The 24557-nt window shown below is 53.5% G+C and overlaps 2 protein-coding genes across 9 annotated transcripts; both read left to right on the top strand.

Moving 5' to 3' along the window:
• Positions 1–1950: 1950 nt before the first annotated feature.
• On the top strand, positions 1951–8978 carry SLC32A1 (solute carrier family 32 member 1). Of its 4 annotated transcripts, XM_072350329.1 has the most exons (4): positions 1952–2077; positions 2824–2879; positions 5316–6074; positions 6806–8978. In XM_072350329.1, exons 3-4 carry the CDS (start codon positions 5697–5699, stop codon positions 7991–7993), a joined length of 1566 nt encoding a protein of 521 aa, XP_072206430.1. In that variant the 5' UTR covers positions 1952–2077; positions 2824–2879; positions 5316–5696; the 3' UTR covers positions 7994–8978. The 4 variants fall into 4 exon arrangements, with proteins under 4 accessions (XP_072206432.1, XP_072206430.1, XP_072206429.1 ...); XM_072350331.1 differs by lacking the exon at positions 2824–2879 and having other exon boundaries at positions 1951–2077; XM_072350328.1 differs by lacking the exon at positions 1952–2077 and having other exon boundaries at positions 2413–2879.
• Positions 8979–13662: 4684 nt separating this feature from the next.
• Positions 13663–24467, top strand: SGK2 (serum/glucocorticoid regulated kinase 2). 5 transcript variants are annotated; one of them, XM_072349988.1, is made up of 14 exons: positions 13663–13915; positions 16659–16728; positions 17618–17675; positions 18456–18505; positions 19027–19084; positions 19633–19716; positions 20050–20181; positions 20521–20633; positions 21091–21127; positions 21668–21754; positions 22302–22397; positions 22663–22818; positions 23206–23295; positions 23511–24467. In XM_072349988.1, exons 1-14 carry the CDS (start codon positions 13720–13722, stop codon positions 23664–23666), a joined length of 1383 nt encoding a protein of 460 aa, XP_072206089.1. In that variant the 5' UTR covers positions 13663–13719; the 3' UTR covers positions 23667–24467. The 5 variants fall into 5 exon arrangements, with proteins under 5 accessions (XP_072206089.1, XP_072206092.1, XP_072206090.1 ...); XM_072349991.1 differs by lacking the exon at positions 13663–13915 and adding an exon at positions 14404–14622; XM_072349989.1 differs by lacking the exon at positions 13663–13915 and adding an exon at positions 14620–14798.
• The last annotated feature ends 90 nt before the right edge of the window (positions 24468–24557 follow it).

Here is a 24557-nt window from a genome sequence, read left to right as displayed (position 1 = left end):
ATTTTGGCTGCAGGAAGCCCACCAGCTTCCCCGCTGCACTCAGCAGTGTCACACCATGCTTTGCTCCTTGCTTTTCCTTAGGCACCACAATGCCTTTGCACGGCGCCTTACGATGCTGGCTGCATCCCTTACATGGCTGTATTTTTGGCCTCTAGCAGGACAGAACTTATGGCATCAGCATGCAGGGACTGCAGATCTGGAAGCAGCACGGGGTGCAGAGCTGTGCTCAGAGCCACAGTTCACCACCAGCACTGCTCCCTGCCTGGCTTTGGTGCACCCTGTGCCATCCCAGAACTCCAAGCAAGGTCCTGCTAAGGGAAAGTACAGAAGCTTGTGCCCGCTGCTGTCCCTTGGTGCCCTTGGCTGGACCTCCAGCAATATCAGAGCAGGAGGCTGGGCTGTGTGTTCCCAGTCTGCAGTCAGGCTGTGCTGGAGGTGCTGCAGGAGCTGAGGGCACCGTGCTGTGTGGTTGCTGTGCCTCTGGCAGCAGCGGGCATGAAATGGAGAGGGAAAATGGGCAGATGGGGGGGAGTGGACCCTGCTGACATTGAGCCCCAAAGGCAAATGGCTGCTAGAGCCACGCTCTGCTCAGCTGCACGGGTCTAAAATACTATGAATTGAAAACAAAATAAAGAAAATAAAGCATACGCTGTGCATGTGAGCGAGCCCCGATTTGTGTAAAATGACCAGGAAATAAAATCCCCAAGAGAGCTTAACATCATGCCGGAGGAAAACAGCTGATCTGGGAGCACGGACTGTGTTCATTTCTTGTGGAACACAGCTCTGACTCGACAGCTGTAGGAGAGAATTGCTTTGTACCCGAAAATTGAAATGAAAGGCTTGGTGTGTACGAGGGATGCTTTTCCTGCTTCCTAAGTGTTTTCTACGAAACCCTTCAGCTCATACACACGTGTATTGAATTTGACAGTGATGAAGTTTATCTATTTTCTCAATGGAAATGCAGTTAAGCTCGCGGGAACAATACCGTTTTTGAAGTGGGGATTCAACATTGCAGGTAACCAATGGCTTTCGCTTTGTTTTTATAACAGCAATAAAGGCAAACCCTGGGCTAAATTTAATTCCGATTAATTGGAAGCATTGTTGAGGAGGCATTGTGGTCAAACGACAGCAAATGTTTGGTCCATAGGCATGACTGCTGAGCGGGGCTGGGCTGGGAAGCTCAAATCACAGAAATCCCTGCACAGCCACCTCCCACAGGAGGCTATTTATTAAACGGTGAGGTTGGAGTCTTGCTAAGTAAAGGCCTAAAGAAGCCTTTACTTTGTCTTTATGGATTGTTCAGGTGAATTTTCCCCTGGCCGCAGTCCCAAGCCGTGTTTGCTGGCAGTGCCCAAATCCCAGCCCCTCATCTCTTTGTTTGACATCACTCCAATTTAGGCAGCCATTTTGTGTTCAGTAAAAAAACAAACACTAATAAGGAGGAGAAATCCATGGTGGGCAATCTCCCGGAGATGCTATTTTGGGATTTTATTCCCTCGTGCTCATCTTACCCCAGAGCAGCTTTAATTCTGCCTACGGATGTCTGTGACTTGAAACCCACCCTGAGAACGGATACAGCCTCACCATCAGGACCCCAAATATGAAGTGAGCATCACTGGAAGCAAGTGCTGCTCCCACCCACGGCATTCTGTGTTGTGCCCTGAGTGCTGATAGCCGGGTCGGGAGAGCAATGTGGGGCAGAGCTGTTCTCTCGGTGCCATGAGGCTGCTCTGGGGGCTCAGGGTGCTGCGCTGCATCATCCTCCCTTCCTCCCCACCACACCACAGCCACCACTGCATTTCCTTCCCTATCCTCCTGAAAGTCCCCGAGCTATTAAGTAGGTCACGAGAGCTGGTCCCCATCCAGCAGTTTGTCTAATTGCCTTTTTATAGTCGCACCGTGCCACTCTTTATTATGCTGTCAGTGCTGCGGGAGGACGGGGCGGGGAGTGCGCGGAGCTCGAGGCAATGGCTGCGGGCGAGGGGAGCGCGTCGGACTGCGGCCATCGCTTCTCTAAGTGCGCACGTGTGGGTCTGGGGTCCCCCTTCTTCAGCAGATGCAGCCGAGGAGGGCTTCGGTACGGTTAAGTTGCTCCCCCCGGCCCTTCTTTCGGTGCTGAGATTCCCAGCAGCAGCTTTTGGGGGTGTGCGTAGTTTTGTGCCATGGGGAAGAGGTGCTGGCGGGGATCGGGGCACTGCACCCACCTCAGGACCTACGTGGGCTGTGAGTGCTGCGGAGCGGGGTGAAGCTGAGCATTGCGGGCATTGCATTCAATCCGGTTTTTTTTTCTGATGGCTGCGTTTCAGTTTCAGACGTAGTTTGCAACGCTGTGTTTGAGGAAGCACACAGCTCACTGAAAGCCATAGGAATGAAATGCGTTGAGGTGCGGGGACCTGGACGGGGGAGCAGCCCCTCCTGCCCCGGGTAACTGCGCTGCTATGGTGCTCCGCAGCTCGGAGAGGGGCTGGCACCGAGGGCTGCAGATGCACAGCCTGCTCAAGCTCAGCCTTTCCTGCCTTCCTCAAACGATTTTTAAGCATGAGAAGCACTGCTCCCTTCACTTTGTTAATCAGAAATCCCAGCCCCAACCCCTGAGCCTGCTCTGTGTAGATAAGGCAGCGTCTCTCCTTCATCTGCACCTCCTGCAGCCGGGGGGTCCGGGCGGGCTGCTCCCCCGGGGCTGCTCCCCGAGCGGTGTCGGGACGCCCACCCCTCCCTTCTGCGGGGGGTAGCGGTGCCCGAAACCCCCAGCGCCACGCAGAGGGAGCGCCCGGCAGCCTTAGAGCAGGGGCTGCAGCTCGTTGCTGTGTTCACTCCTTTCAGCTCCGTCTGAAACGATTTGAGGCTCAAACGCTCCCCCGAGACCCGCTAACCTCTGGGTAAGGTTTGGCTCCGCGATCTTGCTTGGGTTAAACAGGAATTAGGGGAGACAGGAGGGACGCGGCTGCAGCCCTGCACCCCCCATCCCTGCATCCTCCATCCCCGCACGCCCCCATCCCCGCATCTCCCCATCCCACGTACCCCATTCCTCCCAGTCCCGCTCCCGGCGGAGCAGCGCGCTGTGAGCAGCAGAGGTAAATGACCCGACCCTCCTCGCCATCTCTCCGTACATCATCTTCTTCTTCTCTTCCTCTGCCTCTCTCCTCCTTTTCCTTCCTTTTTCTCTTTTTATTCCCCCTCCTTTCGCTGCATTCTATCCCCATTTTCAGCCACCGGCAGAAGTTCGGGGCGATTTTTATTTCCAGGCTCCGCCGAACAAAATCTCCTTCTCCCACCTTCGGACGAGGGGCAGCGATCGGGGCAGCCCGTGGTTCGGTCTCACGGCGGTCCCACGGGACGGGGGGAGGGAGCTCAGCGATGCCCCAGAAGCCGGGGGGAATTTGGGTGTCAAGGAAGAGCCCCGGCGCCCCGCAGCCTTGGGGTGCCCGCAGCGCTGAGCCCGCCGGCATCCCTCCCCCTCCCCCGTTTATCTCCGTGTCTCGGCACGTGTGCGCTGGGGGTGTGAGGGTGTGTGTGGGGGTACCGCTGTATCCAGCAGCGACACAAAGCCCCGCGCTCCCACATACAACCATCCTTCCTTCCCCGGCTGGCGCTTCCTCGGTACACATTTGTCTTGCACCGGACTGGGATCGTCTTCAGTCTCCATGGACCTTTTTCGGTGTTTCTAATGATGATCATCGTTCTTTTAATGGTGCTTCCAAATAGGTTTCCCAAGCCCGATGCACCCCGCAGCTCCGCACCGTGCGGGGCCTCAGCGGTGCAGGGCCGAGGCTCTGCGGGTGAGAGATGGGGAGGAGGGGGGAAATACCCCAATGCCCCCCGCAGCACGCCTCGATTTGGGCGAATTTTCGTTGTTTCCTCCCTGACGCCCTGTGCGCCCATCGATTTCTTTCGCGTCTTTTACAATGAACTTATCGTCAGCCAAATAAATACATAAGAATCATAACAACGAAAATAATAATCACGAGAAAAAAATATAATCGCATGAGCCCCGAAGTGTTCGTCTGGGCAGCCCGATGGTTCGGGTTGTGGTTTTGGTTTTGATTTTGTTTTCTTTTTTCTTTGTTTCTCGACCTATTTGTGCACTGATTTGTGTTAATCCCCGCCCGGCTCAGTGCGATCCCCATCGGGGTCGGGCCCGGAGGGCAGCGGCTGCTGAGAGACCCCCGTGGGACGCAGCCCCTCTGCGGCGACGGCTCTTTTTGACGCATTTCATCCGCTTTGCACCTCATTCTTCTCCTGCTTCCGTCAGAAGGAAAATAACTAAATAAATAACATTAAAAAAGAGAGGGGGGTGGGGGGGGCTGTATTTGAGGCGTTTTCTGGAAGCTCCGCTCCGTGCCGCACCCCAACCGCAGCCCCCCTTCTCCTCCCCCCTTCCTTCCCCTCCTCCCTCCCCCCAAAGAACGGCGTCAGGAAATCATTCACTGTTGGGTTTTCCGTTGTCTGTAGTAAAACAAAAATGCTCATTGAAACCTCGGAAAAGCAGCGAACCAACGAGGCGCTCCCCTCACCTCCATTTCGGGAACGTCTATTATATTTTTTCTATCTCCTGAACCACAGCACAGCGGCGATCCCCACGCAGTGCCGCAGCGGTGCTGTTTCCTACCGGCCCTGAACCCCAAATGCCGCCGTTCCCCCCGCGCCGCCCCGCACGGATCTCCCGTGGCCGTTCTGTGCAGTGCGGGCTGCGCACCTCGGGGACAATTAAACAAAGAAAACTCGCGAACGGCTTTTCTGTTCAATCTAAGTGTGGGAGTTCAGGGGAGTAGAACGGGAAAATGGATTTTTATGAGCAGAAATGGGAAATGTCTCCACCAGACGGAGCGGAGCTCGACGAACGCCCCGGTGCTGCCCGCGGAGCGGTGCGGGGCAGAGCGAGGCCACAGCCGTCGGTTCTACCGCTGCGTTCCCTTGGCGGTGCTTACCCCGCTGCTTCCGTGCTCCGAGGGGGGTGCGAGGGGTTTCGGGTGGAAAAATGATAAGGGAGGGGCTGCGAGGAGGCGAAATTCGTTGAGAATCTGTCGAGAGCCGCCTGTCCACCCCTTCAGCGGGGTCGTTTTCCCTCTGCTGCTCGGTTCGCGTGGGGAAGGGGCTGGGAGCGGGGCTGCGGGGCTGCGGGGCTGCGGGGCTGCGGGTCGGGGGTTTCGGGGGGCTGCGGGGCCGGGGGGAGCCGCTCTGCGGCGCCGCTGGCGGGGCCCGGCGGGCGTGGGTGTCACCGTGCCGGGGGGGGGGGGGGAGGCTGGGCTTGGCCGGGTCCGCTGGTACCTCCCCCAGAAATGCAGCAATCCTCTCCCCTCTCTTCTCTCCGCGAGGTGGGCGCACTGCGATGGAGACGCGGCTCTCACTGCCAGAGGTTTGCGCCGGCCGCCGTCGATTGGTGACAGCCGCAGACCTGTGACCACCGCAGCCCGGTGACAGCCGCCGTCCGGGAGGGTCCGGCGGAAAGGAGCGGAGCGACGCGGAGCGGTGCGGGAGGGCCCGCGGCTTCCCGCAGCGGTGGCATGTCCCAGGGCAGCCCGCAGCGCAGCCGCTCGCCCTGCGCTCGGGAGCGGAGGTAGCGGCTCGGCAGAGCCTCCCGCAGCCGTCGCCGCCGCCGCTCTTTTCCCGGCGCCGAGGTCCCGGCCTCCGCCCAGCCGCCCGCCCGTCCCGTCGGGTCTCCGCGTCTCCACGGCCCTCCGAGCCAGACAGCCACCATGGCCACGCTCCTCCGCAGCAAGCTGTCCAACGTGGCCACCACCGTGTCCAACAAGTCCCAGGCGAAGATGAGCGGCATGTTCGCCAGGATGGGCTTCCAGGCCGCCACCGACGAGGAGGCGGTGGGCTTCGCTCACTGCGACGACCTGGACATGGAGCACCGGCAGGGGCTGCAGATGGACATCCTCAAGTCCGAAGGTAGTGAGGAGGGCGGCGAGCAGCCCCTCGAGGGGGACATCCACTACCAGCGGGACGGCACCGGGCCGCTGCCGCCCTCTGCCTCCAAGGACGCGGGGGTCTGCTCCGAGCTGTCCGGGCAGGGCAAGCCCAAGATCACGGCGTGGGAGGCGGGCTGGAACGTCACCAACGCCATCCAGGTACGGCCGGGCACCCGCTGCCACCCGCGCCGGGACGCGAGCCCCGATCCCAGCCCTGCTCCCATCCCTGGGCTCAGCCCTCGTCCCCTTCAGCAATATCGGGGTGTAATAACCTATGGCGGAAAAACAGAAAGAGAAAAAAAAAAAAGGGGGGGGGGGGGGGGGGAAGGAGAAGAAAAAGAGGGGAAAAAAGCAAAAAGAAAAGTGGGATGAAAAAAAAAAAGGAAACAATAATCTCCTTCCTTCCCCAGATTCAAAACCTATCATCCTATCGCTTTGCTCTGCCTGCCCCCACGGCAGCGTGCGGGATGGGGTGGCTGCTGCGGGGGGATGTGTTGGGGAGGGGTCTGTGCTGGGGAGGGGTCTGTGCCGGTCCCCCCCGCGTTAGGATGGCGCTGTGGGGTGATGGGTTCTTGGTGCACAGAGGGTGCTGGGAACACACAGGGTGGAGATTTGGGTAGAATCCGTGTGGCAGAGCTGTGCTCGCTTGCTGTGGGTGCTGCGGGGCGCAGTGCTGCGGGTGTGCACGGGTGTGATGGCGTGGGTGGTGCGTCGGAGAGGGAAGGGTGTGCGTGTCATCGTGAGCGCGTGGCGTGACTGTGGGACTGTGCCATTGGTGTCACTGCGTGTGACTGAGGCAGCGGGTGTGCGCCTGCTCACGGCTGTGCGACTGCGTGAGCCTGGCCCCTCCATCAGGCAAGCAACACGGTTTCCATTTTGTCTCTTTCTAGGGGATGTTTGTGCTGGGCCTGCCCTATGCTATCCTTCATGGTGGATACCTAGGACTCTTTTTAATAATTTTCGCCGCGGTGGTTTGCTGCTACACTGGGAAAATCCTTATTGCCTGTCTTTACGAAGAGAATGAGGATGGGGAGATAGTCAGGGTGAGAGACTCCTACGTGGACATAGCAAACGCGTGCTGCGCGCCCCGCTTCCCCACGCTGGGAGGCAGAATCGTGAATGTGGCTCAGATCATTGAACTGGTCATGACCTGCATCCTCTACGTGGTGGTCAGTGGGAACCTGATGTACAACAGCTTCCCTAACCTGCCTGTATCCCAGAAGTCGTGGTCCATTATTGCCACAGCAGTTCTCCTGCCTTGCGCGTTCTTGAAGAACCTGAAGGCAGTCTCCAAGTTCAGCTTGCTCTGCACATTAGCCCACTTTGTGATCAACATCTTGGTGATCGCCTACTGCCTTTCCCGGGCACGCGACTGGGCATGGGACAAGGTCAAGTTCTACATTGATGTGAAGAAGTTTCCCATCTCCATTGGCATCATTGTCTTCAGCTACACCTCTCAGATCTTTCTGCCTTCCCTGGAGGGGAACATGCAGAACCCCAAGGAGTTCCATTGCATGATGAACTGGACGCACATAGCAGCTTGCATCCTTAAGGGACTCTTTGCCTTGGTCGCCTATCTGACCTGGGCTGATGAGACCAAGGAAGTCATCACAGACAACTTGCCTTCCACCATTAGGGCAGTAGTCAACATTTTCTTGGTGGCCAAAGCCTTGCTCTCCTACCCCTTGCCCTTTTTTGCAGCTGTGGAGGTCCTGGAGCGATCCCTTTTCCAGGATGGCAACAGGGCATTCTTCCCCAACTGCTATGGGGGTGACGGGCGGCTCAAGTCCTGGGGGCTCACCCTGAGGTGCGCCCTGGTGGTGTTCACCCTGCTCATGGCTATCTATGTCCCACACTTTGCCCTCTTGATGGGTCTCACTGGGAGCCTCACAGGTGCGGGTCTCTGCTTCCTGCTCCCCAGTCTTTTCCACCTCAAGCTCTTGTGGAGGAAGCTCTTGTGGCACCACGTCTTCTTTGACGTCGCCATTTTTGTTATAGGAGGGATCTGCAGCGTCTCCGGGTTCATCCACTCTTTAGAAGGCCTCATAGAGGCCTTTAGAACCAACGCTGAAGACTAAGGAGGGTCCAGAGCTGGTGGCAGTACAAGAACAGCATTGAACATCCGCATAGCCGTGAGATTCTGCATCCCTTTAATGAGGAGTCATTACTTTCGTTACGTGCATCCAACCAATTCTACACTAGAGAATCTGCAAATAAAATAAGAAGAGACGAAAACGTGTGCCCTGCCATCTTTTTAAATAAGCTAAAATTTAAAATAAATGAATATATATATATATATATTTTTGTTCTTTCAAATATTTGGAAGGAAAATCCATGGTGCCCCAACCCTGACCTCCTCACCAGTTGCCTGAAGCTCAGCCCCACGAACGAACCATCGGGAAAGGATCGCAGCTCCCAGCGCTGCTGCAGTTCTGCACCGCGGTGCTGCAGGAGGTGGAACGGTGCCGACCCGATGGGGTTGTGTTTACAGATGGAAGCAGACAGGCTGCGGGTGCTGGGAGCAGCGAGATTCCTTTACATAGACCACGAGACAGACGTAGATGAGACCTAGACTGTAGGAATAGCCCAGCAACCCACGCTCTGGCCGACGGCCGGCGCTGCAGTCATCTGCAATGTTTACACTGTAGTCACATCGATGTCAGACTGCTTAATTCTTCCATCCGGATTGACACGAGGAATGGCGCTTCCCATTGATGACGTTTTGCCTCTGGTTGAACTCACAGACCTGGAGTCCACTTCTCAGTGATTTTTTGTTTGTTCTTTTTTGGTTGTTTGTTCGTTTGACTTTAAGAATTATTTCTGAATCATGAAAAGAAAAGAATATATATTGTTGGATTCGACGTCGTTCAGGATACAGAAACAAAACCAAGACAAAACTCATTCTGTGCAATCTACCAGATCCGTGGAGCTGTTTCCAATGTATGTGTGGTGTAATTGTGGTAAATAAGATGAAAAATGTATATCAGAAAAAAAAAAAAGTCTATCTTTAACATATAATGTGGTACATAAATATATCAAACAATAAAGAGAACACATATCTGAGGAGCTGGCCTGCTTCGTTGGGCTGGGCAGGAGTGGGAGTGGGGCACCAGGTTTGTGGGTGTTGGAAAGGGAGGGGGGGGGGGCAGTCCCCAAATCCCTTACAACCAAAGGTAGAGAAGAGGGAAACGAAATATGGGACTTGGAGGAGCCCTGGCTGGAGCTGAGCTCCTGATACCCTTCCCATGGGTTGTGCCCAGCACTTGGATAGCCATGGCAGGAGGGCCAGGGCTCGCAGCAGTGCAGCACACCGCCACACACAGCTGAGCTTCACATCTGCTTTGCACCCTGCAGCTCCAGGGCCCTTCTCTTACTGCATTGCCCGTTGGTATCACGCTGTGCTCTGTGCCCTGTTCTTGGATGTGGGATGTCCACAGGCCGACACAGCCCTTTGTTTTGCATTTGTTAGGGGCCAAAGGGCAGCTGTTAGGGGCACAAGCTGACGTAAGCTGTGGGAAGTGCTGTATTATTCTGGGAGCCCCCCTGGGCTTTGTCTTGCTGTCAGTTCTGCTCAAGCGCTTCCCTCTGTGCTTCCATTGGGTAATGCATGAGCAGCTCACAGGGTGAGCCCAGGCTCTGTCCTCACAGTGTGGCTGCAGCCGTGGTGGAGCCCCTGTGATGGTACTGCAATGCAGGCAGCCCCCACCTGCCCAGCACACATCTCAGTGCTGCGCTGGCGGCAGTGACGGCACATGGATTCAGCTCTGCTGGGGATGTGCAGCCTTTCAGCAAGAGATGCAACGGGGTGAGCAAAACAAAGCCCGAAATAGCAGCAGAAATGGAAGAAAAAGGACGGAAAGGGATGATCTCCGTTCCAGATGGCTTCTGACTGCAGATATGTAGCTTCTGGTCATGTGCTGCAGCATCCTCCAGACCTCCTCATTCTGAAAATGAATGGCACAAAGGCTTTCTCTGCACCAGGAGGGGACAGGTTTCTTTATTGCTCTGTGTCTTTTTGGCCCCTTGCATACAATAGGGGCCCCTATTTGGGTTGATTCCCTAATACATAGGGGCAATACCAAATCCTTGACTCATGGCCATGCAGGAATGTCAGTGGCAGCTGCAGTGATGCGAGGGCTCTGCCTGCTGCACTCTGAGTGCTGATGCTGCACAAAGCAACCCTCGTGGCTTTGTACTTCTCCATGCATAGGAGTCTGGGGACCTTCCCTGTGGTGTCTCAGCCTCATGAACCTTCACAGAATCCTAGAATCATGGAGGTCAGAAAAGGCATTAAGATCACCAACCTCCCCCCCCCCTTCCATGCCCACTGACCATGTCCCTCAGTGCCACATCTCCATGGTTCTTGAACAGGCACAAAGAGGATGAAACTCCCACCTCCCAGGGCAGCTGTGCCATTGCATCATCACTTTCAGAGAAGAAAGGTTTCCTAATATCTAACCTGAACTTCCCCTGGTGCAATTTGAGGCCATCACCTCTTGTCATATCAGTATTACCTGGGAGCAGGTGACCCCCACCTCACCACAACCTCCTTTCAGGGAGTTGCAGACATCAATAAGGTCTCCCCTGAGCCTCCTCTTCTCCAGTCTGAACCCTCCCAGTTCTCTCAGCCCCCACTCCCCATGAGACCCCACTGTGTTCCAGACCATCCTCAGCTTCGTTGCCCTTTTCTGAACAGGTTTCAGGGTCTCAGTGTCCTTTCTGTTGTGAGGGGCCCACAGCTGAGCACAGCACTCAAGGCGCAGCCTCAAACCCTGCAGACTGCCCTGCATTTTGGGTCAGGAGCTGCGGGCTCTGGTGAGCAGCAGTGACTCCCGCTTTCACCCTCTGTACTCTCCCAGCTCTTTCTGTCCCTTGCTAATCATTTACTCCAACCACAGGCCACTCCTTTTGACTTCTCTTTCGACCTTCAGACTGAATCACCAAAACAAAACCCCAGGGCAGGTGGGAGGGGAGCTCTGCCACTGCTGCAGGACTGCTGCCCCATGCTGCTGCAGGTAAGAGCATTGCTTTCTCCACGGCTTCCCCTTCTTCTCCTGAGGGCTGAGCCAGCTTGGGACAATCAATGAGGTTTTGGTGGAGGGCTCATCCCTCACTGCTGGGTGAGTTGGTGGGCACAGGACTGGGGTGCAGGGGAGGCATCTGGGAGCAGGTGGGTTCAGGTATCCTGAATCATAGAATCACAGAAATACTTAAAAGAGGGGAAATTCAGGTTAGATGTTACGAAGAAATTCTTTACTTAGAGAATGGTGAGGCTTTGGCATTGCTGCCTAGAGAAGAGTGGGTGCCCCATCCCTGGCGGTGCCCAAGGCTGGGCTGGGTGGGACCCTGAGCAGCCCGTTCTGATAGGGGCAGCCAGTCCACAGCCAAAGTCAGAATGCAATGGGCTTGAAAGCCCCTTTCTACCCAACCAGTTTAGGATTCTGTGATTTTATTATTAAGGTTGTAAAAGACTGAGACAGTCAAGTCCAACCCCACCCCACCCCACCATGCCCACTGACCACAGCCCTCAGTGCTACATCCCCACCAGTTCTTGAACACCTCCAGGGATGGTGACCCCACCACCTCCCTGGGCAGCTGTGCCACTGCATCACCGCTCTGTGGAGAAGAAATGCTTACTAATATCCAACCTGAAATCAAGTTCACTCCCCAGGAATCACAGCAGCTCCAGGAAGGAGAAAAATAGCATCCTCACCCTTGGAAATATTGCAGGAGGAGAAAAGGTTTCTTGTATTAAATGTGCACCAAAAATGAAGTTTTGATCTCACGGAGCTCAAGGTGGCTGTGTCTATATCCCTGCAAGGGGGCAGCCTCTCCTGGGGGAGGAGGGGGCAGAAGAGGGGTGCTGCTCATGGGACATGAGTGCCTTTAATGAGGGCAGCACAGCAGGGCTGCTCTGGGGGCAGCTCACAGAGCCGTCTCGGTGCTGCTGAGCCCTGCTCGATCTGGTGTGGAAGTGCTGCACTGCCCTTGTCCTCAGGGCCATTCCTGCACTGCTCTAAGATTTTAGAGAACTGCACTGTCCACCTACAACCTGTTCAGACCTTTGTTGCATCCTCTTAGATGAAGAAATGGGCTCAGATCTTGTAAAGATTCTCCTCTCCCTGATCCACTTGACACCCTGTCCCCCTTCCAGCCCCAGACAGCCTCTGCTGACACCTGGAGGGCTGTGGGTCACCTTTCACTGCTGTCTGAAGGAGGCTGACACATTGCTTTCTGCAAAGGTGTTTTTGTTTTCCCCTTATCAGAGCCCTTCCCTGTAATCCCAGCTGCTTGGCACCGTGTGCTTCCTCTGGAAGTGACACATTTATGGTTATGGGTATGGATATTGCCTGATAGGGAGATTAAGCTAGCACGCCCTATCTTAATCACACACATTCCCTACATAATAGCTGCATGAAACAATTCAAATCAGAATGTGCACATGTGTTGGGGCAGGGGGTCCTTCCTGGATGTGCCCTGCTCTGAGCTGCGTGGCAGCAGGGCAGTGACCCCCTGATCCTCAGACAGCGATGATGGCAGCACCTGGAATTCATTCCTTCTGTCAAGGAAATCAGGCTAACCCACAGCAGGGAGACCTCTGTGACTAATGTTCCCCCAGGGCACATGGGGACAGCCAGCTTGGGATGATGTCCCCTCCATGGGACTGATGTCCCTGTCTGTGTCCCACAGCTGCAAGGATGTCCCCAGGGCTGGGAGGTGACCCTGGCAGGGCTGAGGAGCTGGGCACACTGTCAAAGTGGGGCCAGCAACCACATGGTAATGTCCCACTGCAGCACTGCCATGGGGCACTGTTGGCCAATGTTTAATTGCAGCATGGGTTAATGATTTAAGAGCTGAGCTCCAGTGCCAGTTCCCACCGGCACCACCTCCCCATCCCTGCTCTGAGCAGGGGACACAGTGTGTGGGGGATGAAGGGTTGTGTCTGAGTGCCCATCCCGGAGCACAGGGTGTGTGGCCCTACAGGGATGTGTGCCCCTATGACACGTGTGCCCTCCAGCACAGCCACCTGCGCTCATCCCTCCTTTCACCGTGTGCTCTTTGCCTTCACACAGGGACCGCTTAAGGACACCCAGAGCCAGCTGCCCTGATGCCCATTGCCTGGATGGAGCCTTCCTCCAGCGCCCTAGGGAAGACAAAGGGTAATGGGCTCTGGGGTGGGAGAGTAGGGGACAGCGTGGGAGCAGACAGAGGGGCTGGGGGGGCACAGCCATGACACAGGGCATGGGGTTCCCTTGATCACTGGCACTGCAGCACCCACAGCCCCATGGCAGTGCACACCACCAGGCAGAGCTGCTGCTGGGTCAGCTACGCTCCTGCTGCAGCCACAGGCAGGAGATGTTATAGGAAATGACAACAGAAGCCGAAGGAGAATGTTTTATTTTTAATGACGAGAGAGAGAAGACAGCAGCCTTTCTGCTATATCTGCTTTTGCTCAGAGCTTTCTCCCCAGTTCTCCTCCATGTGTCCATGTTTGTATTTAACCCCACTCCACAGGCAGGAGGAGCACTCTGCAAGGAACTCCTAGGCTCAAGCAGAACCAAAGGACACTTCTAACCTTCCTCCCAACCACATGACCAAATGCCCAGCTGACTACAACAGGCAAAATATTGATCTAAAGCACCTGACAGGACCTCAGCAGCCCACAGCCCATCACCCCCAGCTGGGCTCCCAGCCCCTGACTATATCTGGCAGGTACCTGGCCCTGCCAGCAGCTGATCGGCTTTCCTCCTCTCTCTATAGGACTGCAGCATATCAGCATCACCCAGAGCAAGAGGGGTTACCCATGAGCTCCCTGTTGTGCTGCAGGCAGCCCCACTGCTCCCTGCTGGGCTGTGCAGAAGAGCCCCCTGGGGCCACAGAGCTGCTGGGGGTGGGCTGGGCTGGAGCAGGGATGGGGAGCGAGGGGACTGCGTGCTCACCCACTGCACGCTGCTTCCTGTGCTTCCCAGCACAGCCTGTGCTGGGCGATGTGCTTCCAGGTGTGTGGTTGATGTTTTGTTCTCTGTTTTTGTAGGTTTTTTAGTTTTATTTATTTTTATTTCCTTAGCAAAGTGCTGCAGGTTTCAGCCACCTGCTGTTTTTCCAGCTTTGCACACAGCTTTCTCCCTAGAACCCCGAGGGCTGCTGTCTGTAGGCTCCAGCTGGGGCTGCTCAGCTTGTGCCCTCCCTCTCTGCGGTGCCGTGTAGGCATCAGAGGTGGGATCCTCAGGACATCACTGTGTGAGGAGCTCTGAGGGGCAGCTCAAGGCACTTCCACAAGTGGAGGAGCCCTTATAGCTGCCTTCCTCCTCTGGCTTCTCACCTTCCTCTGGCTTCTGATGAGCATGGAAGCAGAGCTCAGCGCTGGCCTGCAGCTATCTCTCAGATCTGTAGCAGAGAGAAGCTGAGTGTTTCCTTGCCAGCAGAATGTAGAAGTCCTTCCCACCACCTGTGCTCCTGCTCTGAGCTGAAACTGGGGCAGCCCCCTGTGCTGCGTGCAGGATGGGAGCTGCAGGCTGCCCTGGTGTCTCCATTTAAGTCTTACGCTCTTTCCAAAGCCCCGCTGGCCATCCTGCCTTGCTGTGAGCAGTATGGGAGTGGGTTTGCAATCTGGGTTAAGTATGAAGCAGTGCTGAGAGTGCTGACATCAGGAGGAGGGTGGGAGGCAGCTGCACATGACGCGTCCATGAGGTTGCCTCTCCGCAAGGTACGCGTTGCATCGGTAATGTGTTTGTAGCAAATAATGCTGGGCTGGCATGGGAATGTGGGTCACCGCTGGTAGAGCTGCTGTAGGAAGAGGGAGCTGCTGCTGCTGTGTGCTAGGAGGAAGCGTGTTACTGAGGGATGCTTCTGGGGAGAGACTGTGCTGCAACGAGTGCTCCTGTAAGTAGCAGCTCTGTGCTGGGTGTGATGCTTGTTGGGGAGGGCTGTGGGGTGCATGGTTCGTGCCCCCAGTGTGCAGTAAGTCACTGTGGCAAAGAACTCTTCAGGACTTGGTGATGCTTCATGGCCCTGCACCTGGAGCATCCCTACTGCCCCTGTGTGTGCAGGGAGTGATGCAGCCAGGCATGGATAACCCGGAGCTCCTGTGTGCTTCCCTGACCTAGTTCTGATTCTGTTGTTCTGTGTATGTGTGCAGTGGGAAATCTCAGTGCTTTCGGGGGAGTGGGGTTTGTTAGCAGTAAGGAAAAGCCTATTGGGCTCTAATCAGCTGAGCAATCAGGAGCTGGCCAGGCTTTGCAGGTGAGTGCAGGCTGGTGGTGGAGGTGGCTCTGGGTCTGAACAGAAGTGGTGTAGGATGGGGATGGACATTGCCTAATGCTGTGCCTTGGTGCTCCTGCCTCAGAGACAGTACACCTGATGGAGTGGTGCTTGTGGTCAGCAGGGACTTGTTGAGCATCTCCACTGGCAGCAAAGGAGCAGCAGAGCAGTGGCAGGGGGGGAAGAGGGGATGGAAATATGTGCATGTCCCTGTGGAACTGCCTGCCTTTGTTCAGCTGCACTTCTCTGCATCACTGCAGCTCGCAGTCCCTCCTGCCCGGTGTCCCATGCTGCCTGCAGGTACTGCTACGTGGATGTATTTCTGTGCCTTGCTCATGTGCTCCCCAGTAACCCATGCTGACCCTACCCCCAGCCTTGGGTCAGGGCTGAGCTCCCTGCACTGTGCCCACAGTATCTGCCCGGTCTGTCTGGCAGCATGTGGGGCAGTTACTGACTCAGGTGACCTTCAGCAAACCTCAGTGGGCTGGGGAGGCAAACAGGGACACAAGGACTGTGTGGTGGGAGGGAGTGGGTCCCAAACTGTCCGTGTGCTGCTGAGTGCCTCGTGGGGTTTGCTTTGAGTGCTTGCATTTCCTGCCTGTTGTAATGCGAACAGGCTCTACAGTTTGGCTTGGGCTCGTTTCCTCCCAAGAGGTTGGTATGAGAACACGTTTTGTTTGGGGAGGTGTGCTCCGGCAGCCGCTGCTTTGGCCATAGTAGAGCTATTCTGGTATAGCAGCTTGTTTGTGTCCACAAAAGCACTTGTTTTTAAGGGAGGGGAACAAGTACACGTGTGGATGTTTTTAATCTCTCCAGAGGGTGAGAACGAACCTTAGAATTTTTCTGTTATCTGCTGCTGAACACAACAGAGAAACTGCCCCGCTCAGGTTGTGCTTCTGAGGCCAACCCGTGTGCAATGGGCTCAGGGCTCTGCTCTTCTCCCAGGGAAGAGGTGGTGGTGATGATGATGGGTACTGGCAGCTGCTCCTGGGTGGGAATCCTGGTGCTGGCTGCATTCCCTTGGCCAAGGCTCTCGCTCACCTCCTGTGGGCCCTGAAAGGTCTCATTCAGGTCCATCGTTACTTGCAGAGCCCTGAATGGAAGTGGCTGTATGTGTGTGTTGAGTGTGTGATGTGTCTCAGCACAGCAGCAACCTTGGGAGCTCTTCTCATCCCTCCTGGCAGTCAGAACAGCTGACAGAGTCTTGGTGGTGCTGCGGGAGCCCTGGTCTTGCTCTGCCCTGGAGGAGGGGGGCATCTGCTTTGGGGCTTCTGTCCCCATCCTGGGAGCTCTTGAGGGCTCCAGGTGGGTTGGGAGGGAACTGTCCTGGTTCCAATAATTTCCTGGTTATTTTGGTATGTGGGTGGGAGGGGAGGAGGGTGGCTGTGGGGAGAGGAGCAAGGTCAGTGAAGAACAAACATGCCTCTGTGCCTGTGATTGCGCTGCCTGCCGATCAGCTCCGTGCTCCAACTTTCCCCGCAGAATTCATCAAGCACGGCCGTGAGAGGATAGGACAGACCATCAAGGCGTCCGGCTCCAGGCTGTGCTCATAGTGAGTATGAAACCTGCTGGGTCTGAGAGCCCTTTAAAAGCTCAGCCTGGTGACACTGGTGGTGGATGGCACTGGCTGGCACTGGCCAGATGTGGGCTGTCCTGGAGATGGCTGCCAGTGCTCGCTGCCACCCTGCAGCTCCAGCTCTGCATTGCCCTGCTGGCTGTGGGGTGACCATGGGTCTGTGTGTGGGGCAGAGAGGGGCACTACTGACAGGTGAGAATTTTGGGGAGCTGATGGGGGCTTCAGGGCCCCTTTGGGCACGGGGTGAGGCAGAGAGGGTGGGGGAGTGGTGGATGGAGGCATATTCAGGACTGCTCTGTCTCAGTTTCAGAGCCTTGTGGGGGGGGAGGGAGAGATAGTGCTTCCTGGGCAGGGGAGATGGGAACAGATTTTTGGGTTTGTCCCCCTTTTTGTTGTCATCTTTTTAACCCTGACTTCTGCAAGGTGTGTAGCAGAACCCTTTAAGCTAATGGGAACTGCTGGGATGGCAGGACACAACAATGCTCAAGCAGGACAGGTCTAAGCCACCCAGGGCACCCAGCAACTTCACCTGGCTGCACTGCAGGGCTGAGGGCTGTGGCATCCCTGTGCAGTGGGGTGGGTGTCTGGGGCTCTGCTGGTTTCCATGTATCAGTGCCCTGACCAGTTATTGCCTTATCAAACTGAGGGATGACCGTGGTGTTTAGCAAGTTTGTACTCATTCAGACTCCTTGTGAACCTGTAAAGCTTCTCTCCCCCATCTCCTGTTGGTATGTTTAATGCACACCTACTGTATCCTGTTTCCCACCACACTCATGCCTCTTTGCCCTGGGAGCAGCGGTGCTACTGAGGAGTTAGCTGCTTCTTTTGCATTTGGTTTTCACTGCTCCCTTGCTCTCTTCCCCAGTGCTGAACGAGTTGCCATTTTAATGGATCGTTCCCGCACTTCAGACAGCACTACCCAGGTGAGATCCCAGCTTGGAGCTGCCAATCCCTCCCATGGGGATGGAGAGGGGAAAGTTACCACAAGAGAAAGGCAAGGAGGAGTGTCTGGGTTAGATCCTGTGCTGCTCTGTCCTTGGGGATGATGCTGGGTGGAAAAAAGAGGAAGAAGCCCTCTGTATTCTTTTTGAGTAAGGTATAATGCCCCCAGAATCTGTGAGGATGGGATGAGAGTGATGTATGTGTCTGATGTGTCTGGGAAGAAGGAGGCTGCACCTGCAGTGCTGCTGTGTGTTAAGGTTACCTCCAAGACTCCAGACCTGAGAGTTTGAAGCATTAGTGGGAAAGGCCGTGGGCAGGAGGGTTTGGAGGCTGTGCTGATGCCTGCTGCAGGAGTGCTCCTGCATCTCAGAGCAATGCATGGGAGTTCCCTGCTCAGAACAGGTTGATGGGGAACACCTTACCACTGCTGTGCTGAGCAAATGAATCGACTGAATTTGCTTACTGTGCCAGTGCTGATGATCTTGGATGCATCAAATCAGGTGTTACACCATCTCTCAATCCTTTCTCTGCATGCAAAAGATGAGGACTTGAGCACAGACTGCAGCCTAGCAGAGCCTACAGCTTGGGCATGATATTGCCACAGTGCAAAGCTCTGTCTTCCCTTTCTCCATCGCTTAGTTTACCATTCTATTGCATATCTCACTGATATGTTTATTAAAGATAAGAGATGCAATGTTAAGGACAGGAAAACACAGACTGCAGCATGTTCTTGTGACTAATACTGCTGTCCTCCTCTCTAGCCTCCAACACCAACTGACAACATCAACCTTGGACCTTCTGCTAACCCAAAGTAAGCTCTCTGCAGAAGCCAGGTAGGGTGTGGAGCAGGCATTCCCTGTGTTCTGCAAGGGTGGTATCTGCAAAAGACTTAACTACATCACTTAGACTTCAATGCTGTGCATCAGCTTTCAAGACATTCAGTTACAGCTCATTCCTGTTCCGTAATCACCCTCTGTCCATGTTCTCTGCAGCCTTTAATCACATCTCCCTCTTTTGAGGGATAACAGGGTGAAAATTTCCTCATTACTACTGGCTTCCAAGCTGATTTTTCACTCTATGGAGGAGGGTCAGCTGCCTCAGAAGGTGACTTCCTGAGTCAGAGGCTCCTTGCCCTTTGCTCAGTGCACTGACATGCAGTGTGAACCCCCTGCTTGCTGACTGCTGGCTGGCGGGGGGGGTCACCTGTCTTGTGTCCTTCAGTCACTTTCACAAATGCTTCTGCCTCCAAGGGGGATGAGCACTTTGATAAAGGTGTTGCTGTTGCATGTTTTTCTTCTAGAAATGTTAACTTCCTTCATTCTTGCCCAACAGTGCCAAGCCAACAGACTTTGACTTCCTGAAGGTTATCGGCAAAGGAAGCTTTGGAAAAGTAAGTAGGCTTTTACTGGTGGGCTGTAGCTTTTTAGCGATGCCTTCACTGAAGGAATTTGTCCTTTGCTTGCATCTCTCCTGAGGATCATGGCCATGTTCAGAGAAGGACTGAGACAGGGTGGGACTCGAGTGGTTTCCATATTCCATTCTTACTTTGAGCTCCCCTGCAGCTCCTCTAGGAAGAAGTGGGGTGTTTCATGCTCAAGGTGGTGATGAGCAGCACTTGGACTGAGAAGAAGGATTGTAATAGAGCCAATTAGCAGAAGGTGCCTAGGCAAAGCTGTGCTGCATAAGACGGCAATGTTGAACTTGAAACAGGACTGCCTCTAAATGTTCTCAAACCACTTTGAGTGCGTAAGGAGATGCTGAGTGCCTTTTTCTGGCAACTTGAAAGTCCTGGGTAGGGACTTAGTAGTAGGCAATAGGCTGGAGCTTGGTCTTTAAAACTTTGTGCCTGACCCTCTGAAGCTGTGTAATCAATTCAGGAGCCCAGCTAGTGGAGGAGGGAGGGAGGGACTCAAGGCTGTGACATGATTCTTGTTGCAGGTTCTCCTGGCCAAACGCAAGTCTGATGGGACTTTTTATGCTGTGAAAGTCTTGCATAAGAAAACCATCTTAAAGAAGAAGGAGGTATGTCTGCTCTCCTCGGCCATGCATACACACAGTGATTGGTATCCCAGCAATCCTGGTAATGCAATTGAACCATCTGGTGGCTGAAGTGAGTGTTCACATCAGCAATGCACACAGTAAGCGTGGATTTATCTGTGCCATGGGAGTATGGAGAAGGAACCGAAATGAAGCAGAGTTAGAGGGGGTGGGGGGGAGGACTTTCATTTCTGGGGCTGGATTTGGTCCATACAGTTCCCAGATTCCATGTGGTTTCAGAACTATGGTGAGTCTGTAGAGCAGATTGTTCTGAAGAGCTGCCATAAAAATCTGCCTCCTTTCCTGCTTTTTTGATAGCAAAACCACATCATGGCAGAACGCAACGTGCTTCTGAAAAACGTCAAGCACCCCTTCCTTGTGGGCCTCCATTACTCCTTCCAGACCTCGGAGAAGCTTTACTTTGTGCTTGATTATGTGAATGGGGGAGAGGTGAGTACGGGCTTTATCTTTAGTCTTCTGTTTGGTCCTTCCCAGGCATACGGTTTTATTGCCTAAAACTTTCTTATCAGGAGATAATGATGTTGAAGCATAACATTACTTTGTTGGAAAGAACAGCTGCTCTCTCTACGGCTGTCACTTTCTGTGCTACCTGAAACAGACTGAGAAGTGCTATTAACATAGATGTCTTGTTTATACAGAGTTCTGACTCATAGGACTATTAGGCTAAAACTTTTTTATGACCGTAGTATACCTGTAACTGGCTCATGAGTTGGAGCTAGCAAGGAAGCTCAGCTAGACCTGCAGATGACCTTCTTGTCTCTGTCTTAGCTCTTCTTCCACTTGCAAAGAGAGCGTTGTTTTCGTGAGCCCCGTGCAAGATTCTATGCTGCAGAAGTTGCTAGTGCAATTGGATACCTGCATTCCTTAAACATCATCTATAGGTAAGGTACATATCCATGCTGGGGAGAGCAGGGGCAATGGATCCACCAGCCAGCTGGGTGCAGGGCTGGGGAGACAAAGGAGGTCTTTAGGTCCATGTGAAGTATAGTGGCATTCAGCACTGTGAGGGTCCTGCTGGGCAATAAACTCTCCCAGCCCAATAGTGGGGAGAAGATGATAGTTGTATAGAAAGATGGAGGATAAACCTTACTAAAAAATAAGAGACTCTGTGATAAATCATGCATAGTGAAATGCAAGTTAATATCTGACCCTGTATGAGAGCAGTTCTATGTTAATGTGTATACATTAGTACCCAAGAGCAGTGGGAGCTTGTACCTTAGAAAGGTCTTGGTGAGTTGGCTTATGAAGTCTTGTTAGCTCTTTTCTCCTGATGCTGTTGCTGATTAGGCCAGATGTTTAGAAAAGCCTGATCTGCTCAAACAATTTGTTGCCTTGCAGGGATTTAAAACCTGAGAACATCCTTCTGGATTGCCAGGTATGTGCACCTCTCATGCTGCCTTCTGAATTTGAAAGCATTGGCATCATAACCAGAGGACTGTAGTTCTACAAGCAATGGTTTATTCCATTGCATGGGTTTTTACATCTGTATCCCACTCAGTTTCTGTACAGATCTTGCAAGAGGAAGTGAGCACACGCTCTGCAGAACTGCATACAAAACACTCTGCTTGGTCCCAAGAGCTGGGACCTGGCTCGTGGGGTGGGACTTGAGTGCTAAGAGTAAGTCACTGCTACTCTGGTGGTGATGCTATGCCACCTGGCTCTGTGGGATAAACCTGAAGCACAGCAGTGTTGGATGTCATCACAGCAACACAGTTGTAGTGAAACTTTAGGAAATGTCTATACTTATTTTCTCTATAAACTTCCTACTTGCGTGATAGGACACCCAGAAGGTGAGGGAAGGAAAAATAAGTGAGTGATGGGACACTAAAGCCTAGATTGGATTAAATGTGAAGGCTTGGAAATCCTGCTGTTTCTCTTATGAGAAAGTTGGCCAGGCTGAAATTCTTTTTGTCAGGGACATGTGGTGTTGACAGATTTTGGGCTCTGCAAGGAAGGAATGGAAGAAGAGGAGACTACCTCGACGTTTTGTGGCACTCCTGAGGTACGGCCCATGTTGGAGCTCTGCTATGAGTGGAGGCTGAGAGCCTCTTTGATACCAGGAGCCTGATCATTTGGGAATGATCCTATGTGAGACTAGAGTTGATGTGCTGCTTGTCCTGCAGGCTGCATGTATGCTTACCTGTTGCAGCTGGGCTCTGAGTAGCTTATTTGCTTTGGGCAGATCTACTGGGTATGGAAACCCCAACCATCTCAAATGATGAGAGGCTGTTAGAAGCATAATGTGTCAGTGTGGGACAGGTTTACTGGTTTTGTTGGTGGGTGGCCAATCCCTCTACAAACTGTTTCTAGGAAGAAAGCACTCCATAGCCCAGGAAAACAATTTCTTTCTTTTTTCTTTCTTTTATGGGGAGTTTGGTGTTGGTGGTTGTATGAGGCAAATGGAGAATCTTTGTAAGCCTATTTGATGATGCTGTCGGGTACTCCCAAATGGATTTGCTGAACTTGAACTGCAACCAGGTTTGCATACTTAGAAAGGTGAAGCCCTTCCTTTATGATTGGACTCCATTGCCTCCTTCTGACTCTCCCAGTACTTGGCTCCTGAGGTGCTAAAGAAGCAGCCGTATGACAGGACAGTAGACTGGTGGTGCCTGGGAGCTGTCCTCTATGAGATGCTTTTTGGACTGGTAAGTTTGGAAGCTATTTCATTTTATTTAGTGAAGAATTTACTCTCCAAATGTGCAAAGTGAGGTCAACCTCATGTTCCTGTGGCACTCGGTATGGACAACTGAGGCAGGTAACTGAATGCAGGATTCAATCATGCCCTTAAGCTTTGAACAGAGGTTCAGGTTGCCCTTAACTTCTCCCTGTGGGACTCATCTTGGCCAGTGATGCGTGGTTCCTTACCATAGCTTGTACTTGACAGGCTGTTTCTCTTCTCTTTCAAATTAGCCTCCCTTTTATAGCCGGGATGTGTCTCAGATGTATGACAACATTCTTCACAAGCAACTTCAGATCCAAGGAAGCAAGACTGTGGCAGCCTGTGATATCCTCCATGGACTTCTCCACAAGGACCAGAAGAGGAGACTGGGTGCCAAAACAGACTTTGTAGGTGGCCTCCCTTATGATTAGGAGGGAGGATGGATGAGAAGCCTTCCTATGTTGTGCTTTTTCTTATGGTAACGACGCTACCTTCACTACCTTGGGAAAGGCTTTCCATGTAGGTTGATCTTTCCAGTTTCCTAAAAGAGGTATATGGGGTTGACTCATTTCTGAAGGGAAATGCTATGGTGCAAGATGTGGTGGCAAGCTGGAGTATCTGCAATGGTGTCATCCCTTCAAGGGATTACAGAACTATGACCCTCATATAGTTAAGACTTACTACATGGGCCCTATGTGGACATGTGGCAGCTCCAAGTCTTGTTTCAGTGACTTACTGCTATGAAACCAGAAGGGATAGCAAGCAGCTGATATCTCCTTCTCCTTTCCATGCAGCTTGAGATAAAGAACCACGTATTCTTCAGCCCAATCAACTGGGATGACTTGTATCACAAGAGGATTACCCCTCCGTTCAACCCTAATGTGGTAAGTGGGTATTTAAGTTGGTACCTACCTTATAGTGGCCCACAAGGAATTGGGGCTGCAAGGTCAAAGGCTCTTCTGCAGGCATCCTTCACTGATAGCGAGGGATGCCGTAGTGCAGGTTAAGCACTGCAGATGTGGTGGTAGGGGGCTGACCACGAGCAGGCACTTGGGGTCTGCTTGCTCAAAGTGATGTGTATCTCTGCTCCTTGGTTTAGGCTGGCCCAGCTGATCTGCGGCACTTTGACCCAGAGTTCACCCAGGAAGCCATCTCTGCCTCCATCACCCGCACACCTGACTTAGCAGCCAGCAGCTCCAGTGCCTCAGATGCATTCTTAGGATTTTCTTATGCACCAACTGAAGAGGACTTCTAGATGATTATTATTATTATTATTATTATTATTATTTTTATAAAGGCTTTAAGAAGCCAGATTTTAACTGAATGGTATTTTATGTTTGCTGTTATCGCTGTGGCTTTCCTCGTTTCGGTTTTTTGGAAGGAATGGTTATGTCATTTGCTCGTGGTTGAAGGAAATTGGCACTAATGCACTAACTGGTTGGGATGGGACAGAGCTCTTCATTTGTGCTGTTTGGATTTGCTTCTAAATGTGTGTTCCTCTGAAAGTGAGACACTGATAATAATTATTGCTGTACTGCTTGGTAGGACTGTATTCACTGTGGTTGTATTTATGGCTAAGGTGTATGTGCCATCACTCACATCACAGCCACATCTCTGTAACAGGTCATTTCTATGGGGTGGAGCTTAATGCTCGTAGCATGTCTGTGCCTGTTGGGTTTCATGGTTCAAAGCAGAAATGAGGAGGTCAGTGGATGCTACCGAAGAAGCAGAGTTGCCTCGGTGGAAGGAGGAAGCTGCTGGTGGGAGGAAGCCCCTTCCTCGTCCTGGGCCAGTTATCTCTGGCAGGGCTGTGGCTTATGGGCTGTGACCTCTCCTAGGAGCTGTTTGTGAGCTGCTCCTCAGCACAACAGCAGCAGAAGCCTTCTGGTGCCTGCACTGCTCTGACGCTGCCTGTCACCGATGCGGACACCATCTCTGTTCTGCCTTAACTGAAATGCCGGTGTACTTCTTGCCTGCTCTCCCTATTTTGTACGGGCACGCTGCTCTTGTACGCGCAACAGCCGCGCCGTCTATTAAAGCAACTACACTGTTGTGCTTCCGGCCTCTGTGTCAGCGCCGCGGGGTTGTACAGCACAGCGCCCCCTACCGGCACCTGCCGGCCCGACAGCGCCGCGCTGCTGCGACC

This window comes from Excalfactoria chinensis, chromosome 15 (genome assembly GCF_039878825.1).
Source record: "Excalfactoria chinensis isolate bCotChi1 chromosome 15, bCotChi1.hap2, whole genome shotgun sequence".
In the NCBI taxonomy this organism is placed as follows: Eukaryota; Metazoa; Chordata; class Aves; order Galliformes; family Phasianidae; genus Excalfactoria; species Excalfactoria chinensis.
Note: the sequence above shows the minus strand (reverse complement) of the source record. Positions and strands in the feature narration are given on the sequence as shown.

Bases quoted from the DNA above. Each gene is read 5' to 3' on its own strand.
- SLC32A1 (XM_072350331.1), top strand. From the start codon at position 5,697: ATGGCCACGCTCCTCCGCAGCAAGCTGTCCAACGTGGCCACCACCGTG. The intron at 6,075-6,805 runs GTACGGCCGGGC...GTCTCTTTCTAG, and splicing joins ACGTCACCAACGCCATCCAG to GGGATGTTTGTGCTGGGCCT.
- SGK2 (XM_072349988.1), top strand. From the start codon at position 13,720: ATGAGCTCCCTGTTGTGCTGCAGGCAGCCCCACTGCTCCCTGCTGGGC. The intron at 13,916-16,658 runs GTGTGTGGTTGA...CTTTCCCCGCAG, and splicing joins GCTGGGCGATGTGCTTCCAG to AATTCATCAAGCACGGCCGT. The intron at 21,755-22,301 runs GTACGGCCCATG...TGACTCTCCCAG, and splicing joins CGTTTTGTGGCACTCCTGAG to TACTTGGCTCCTGAGGTGCT.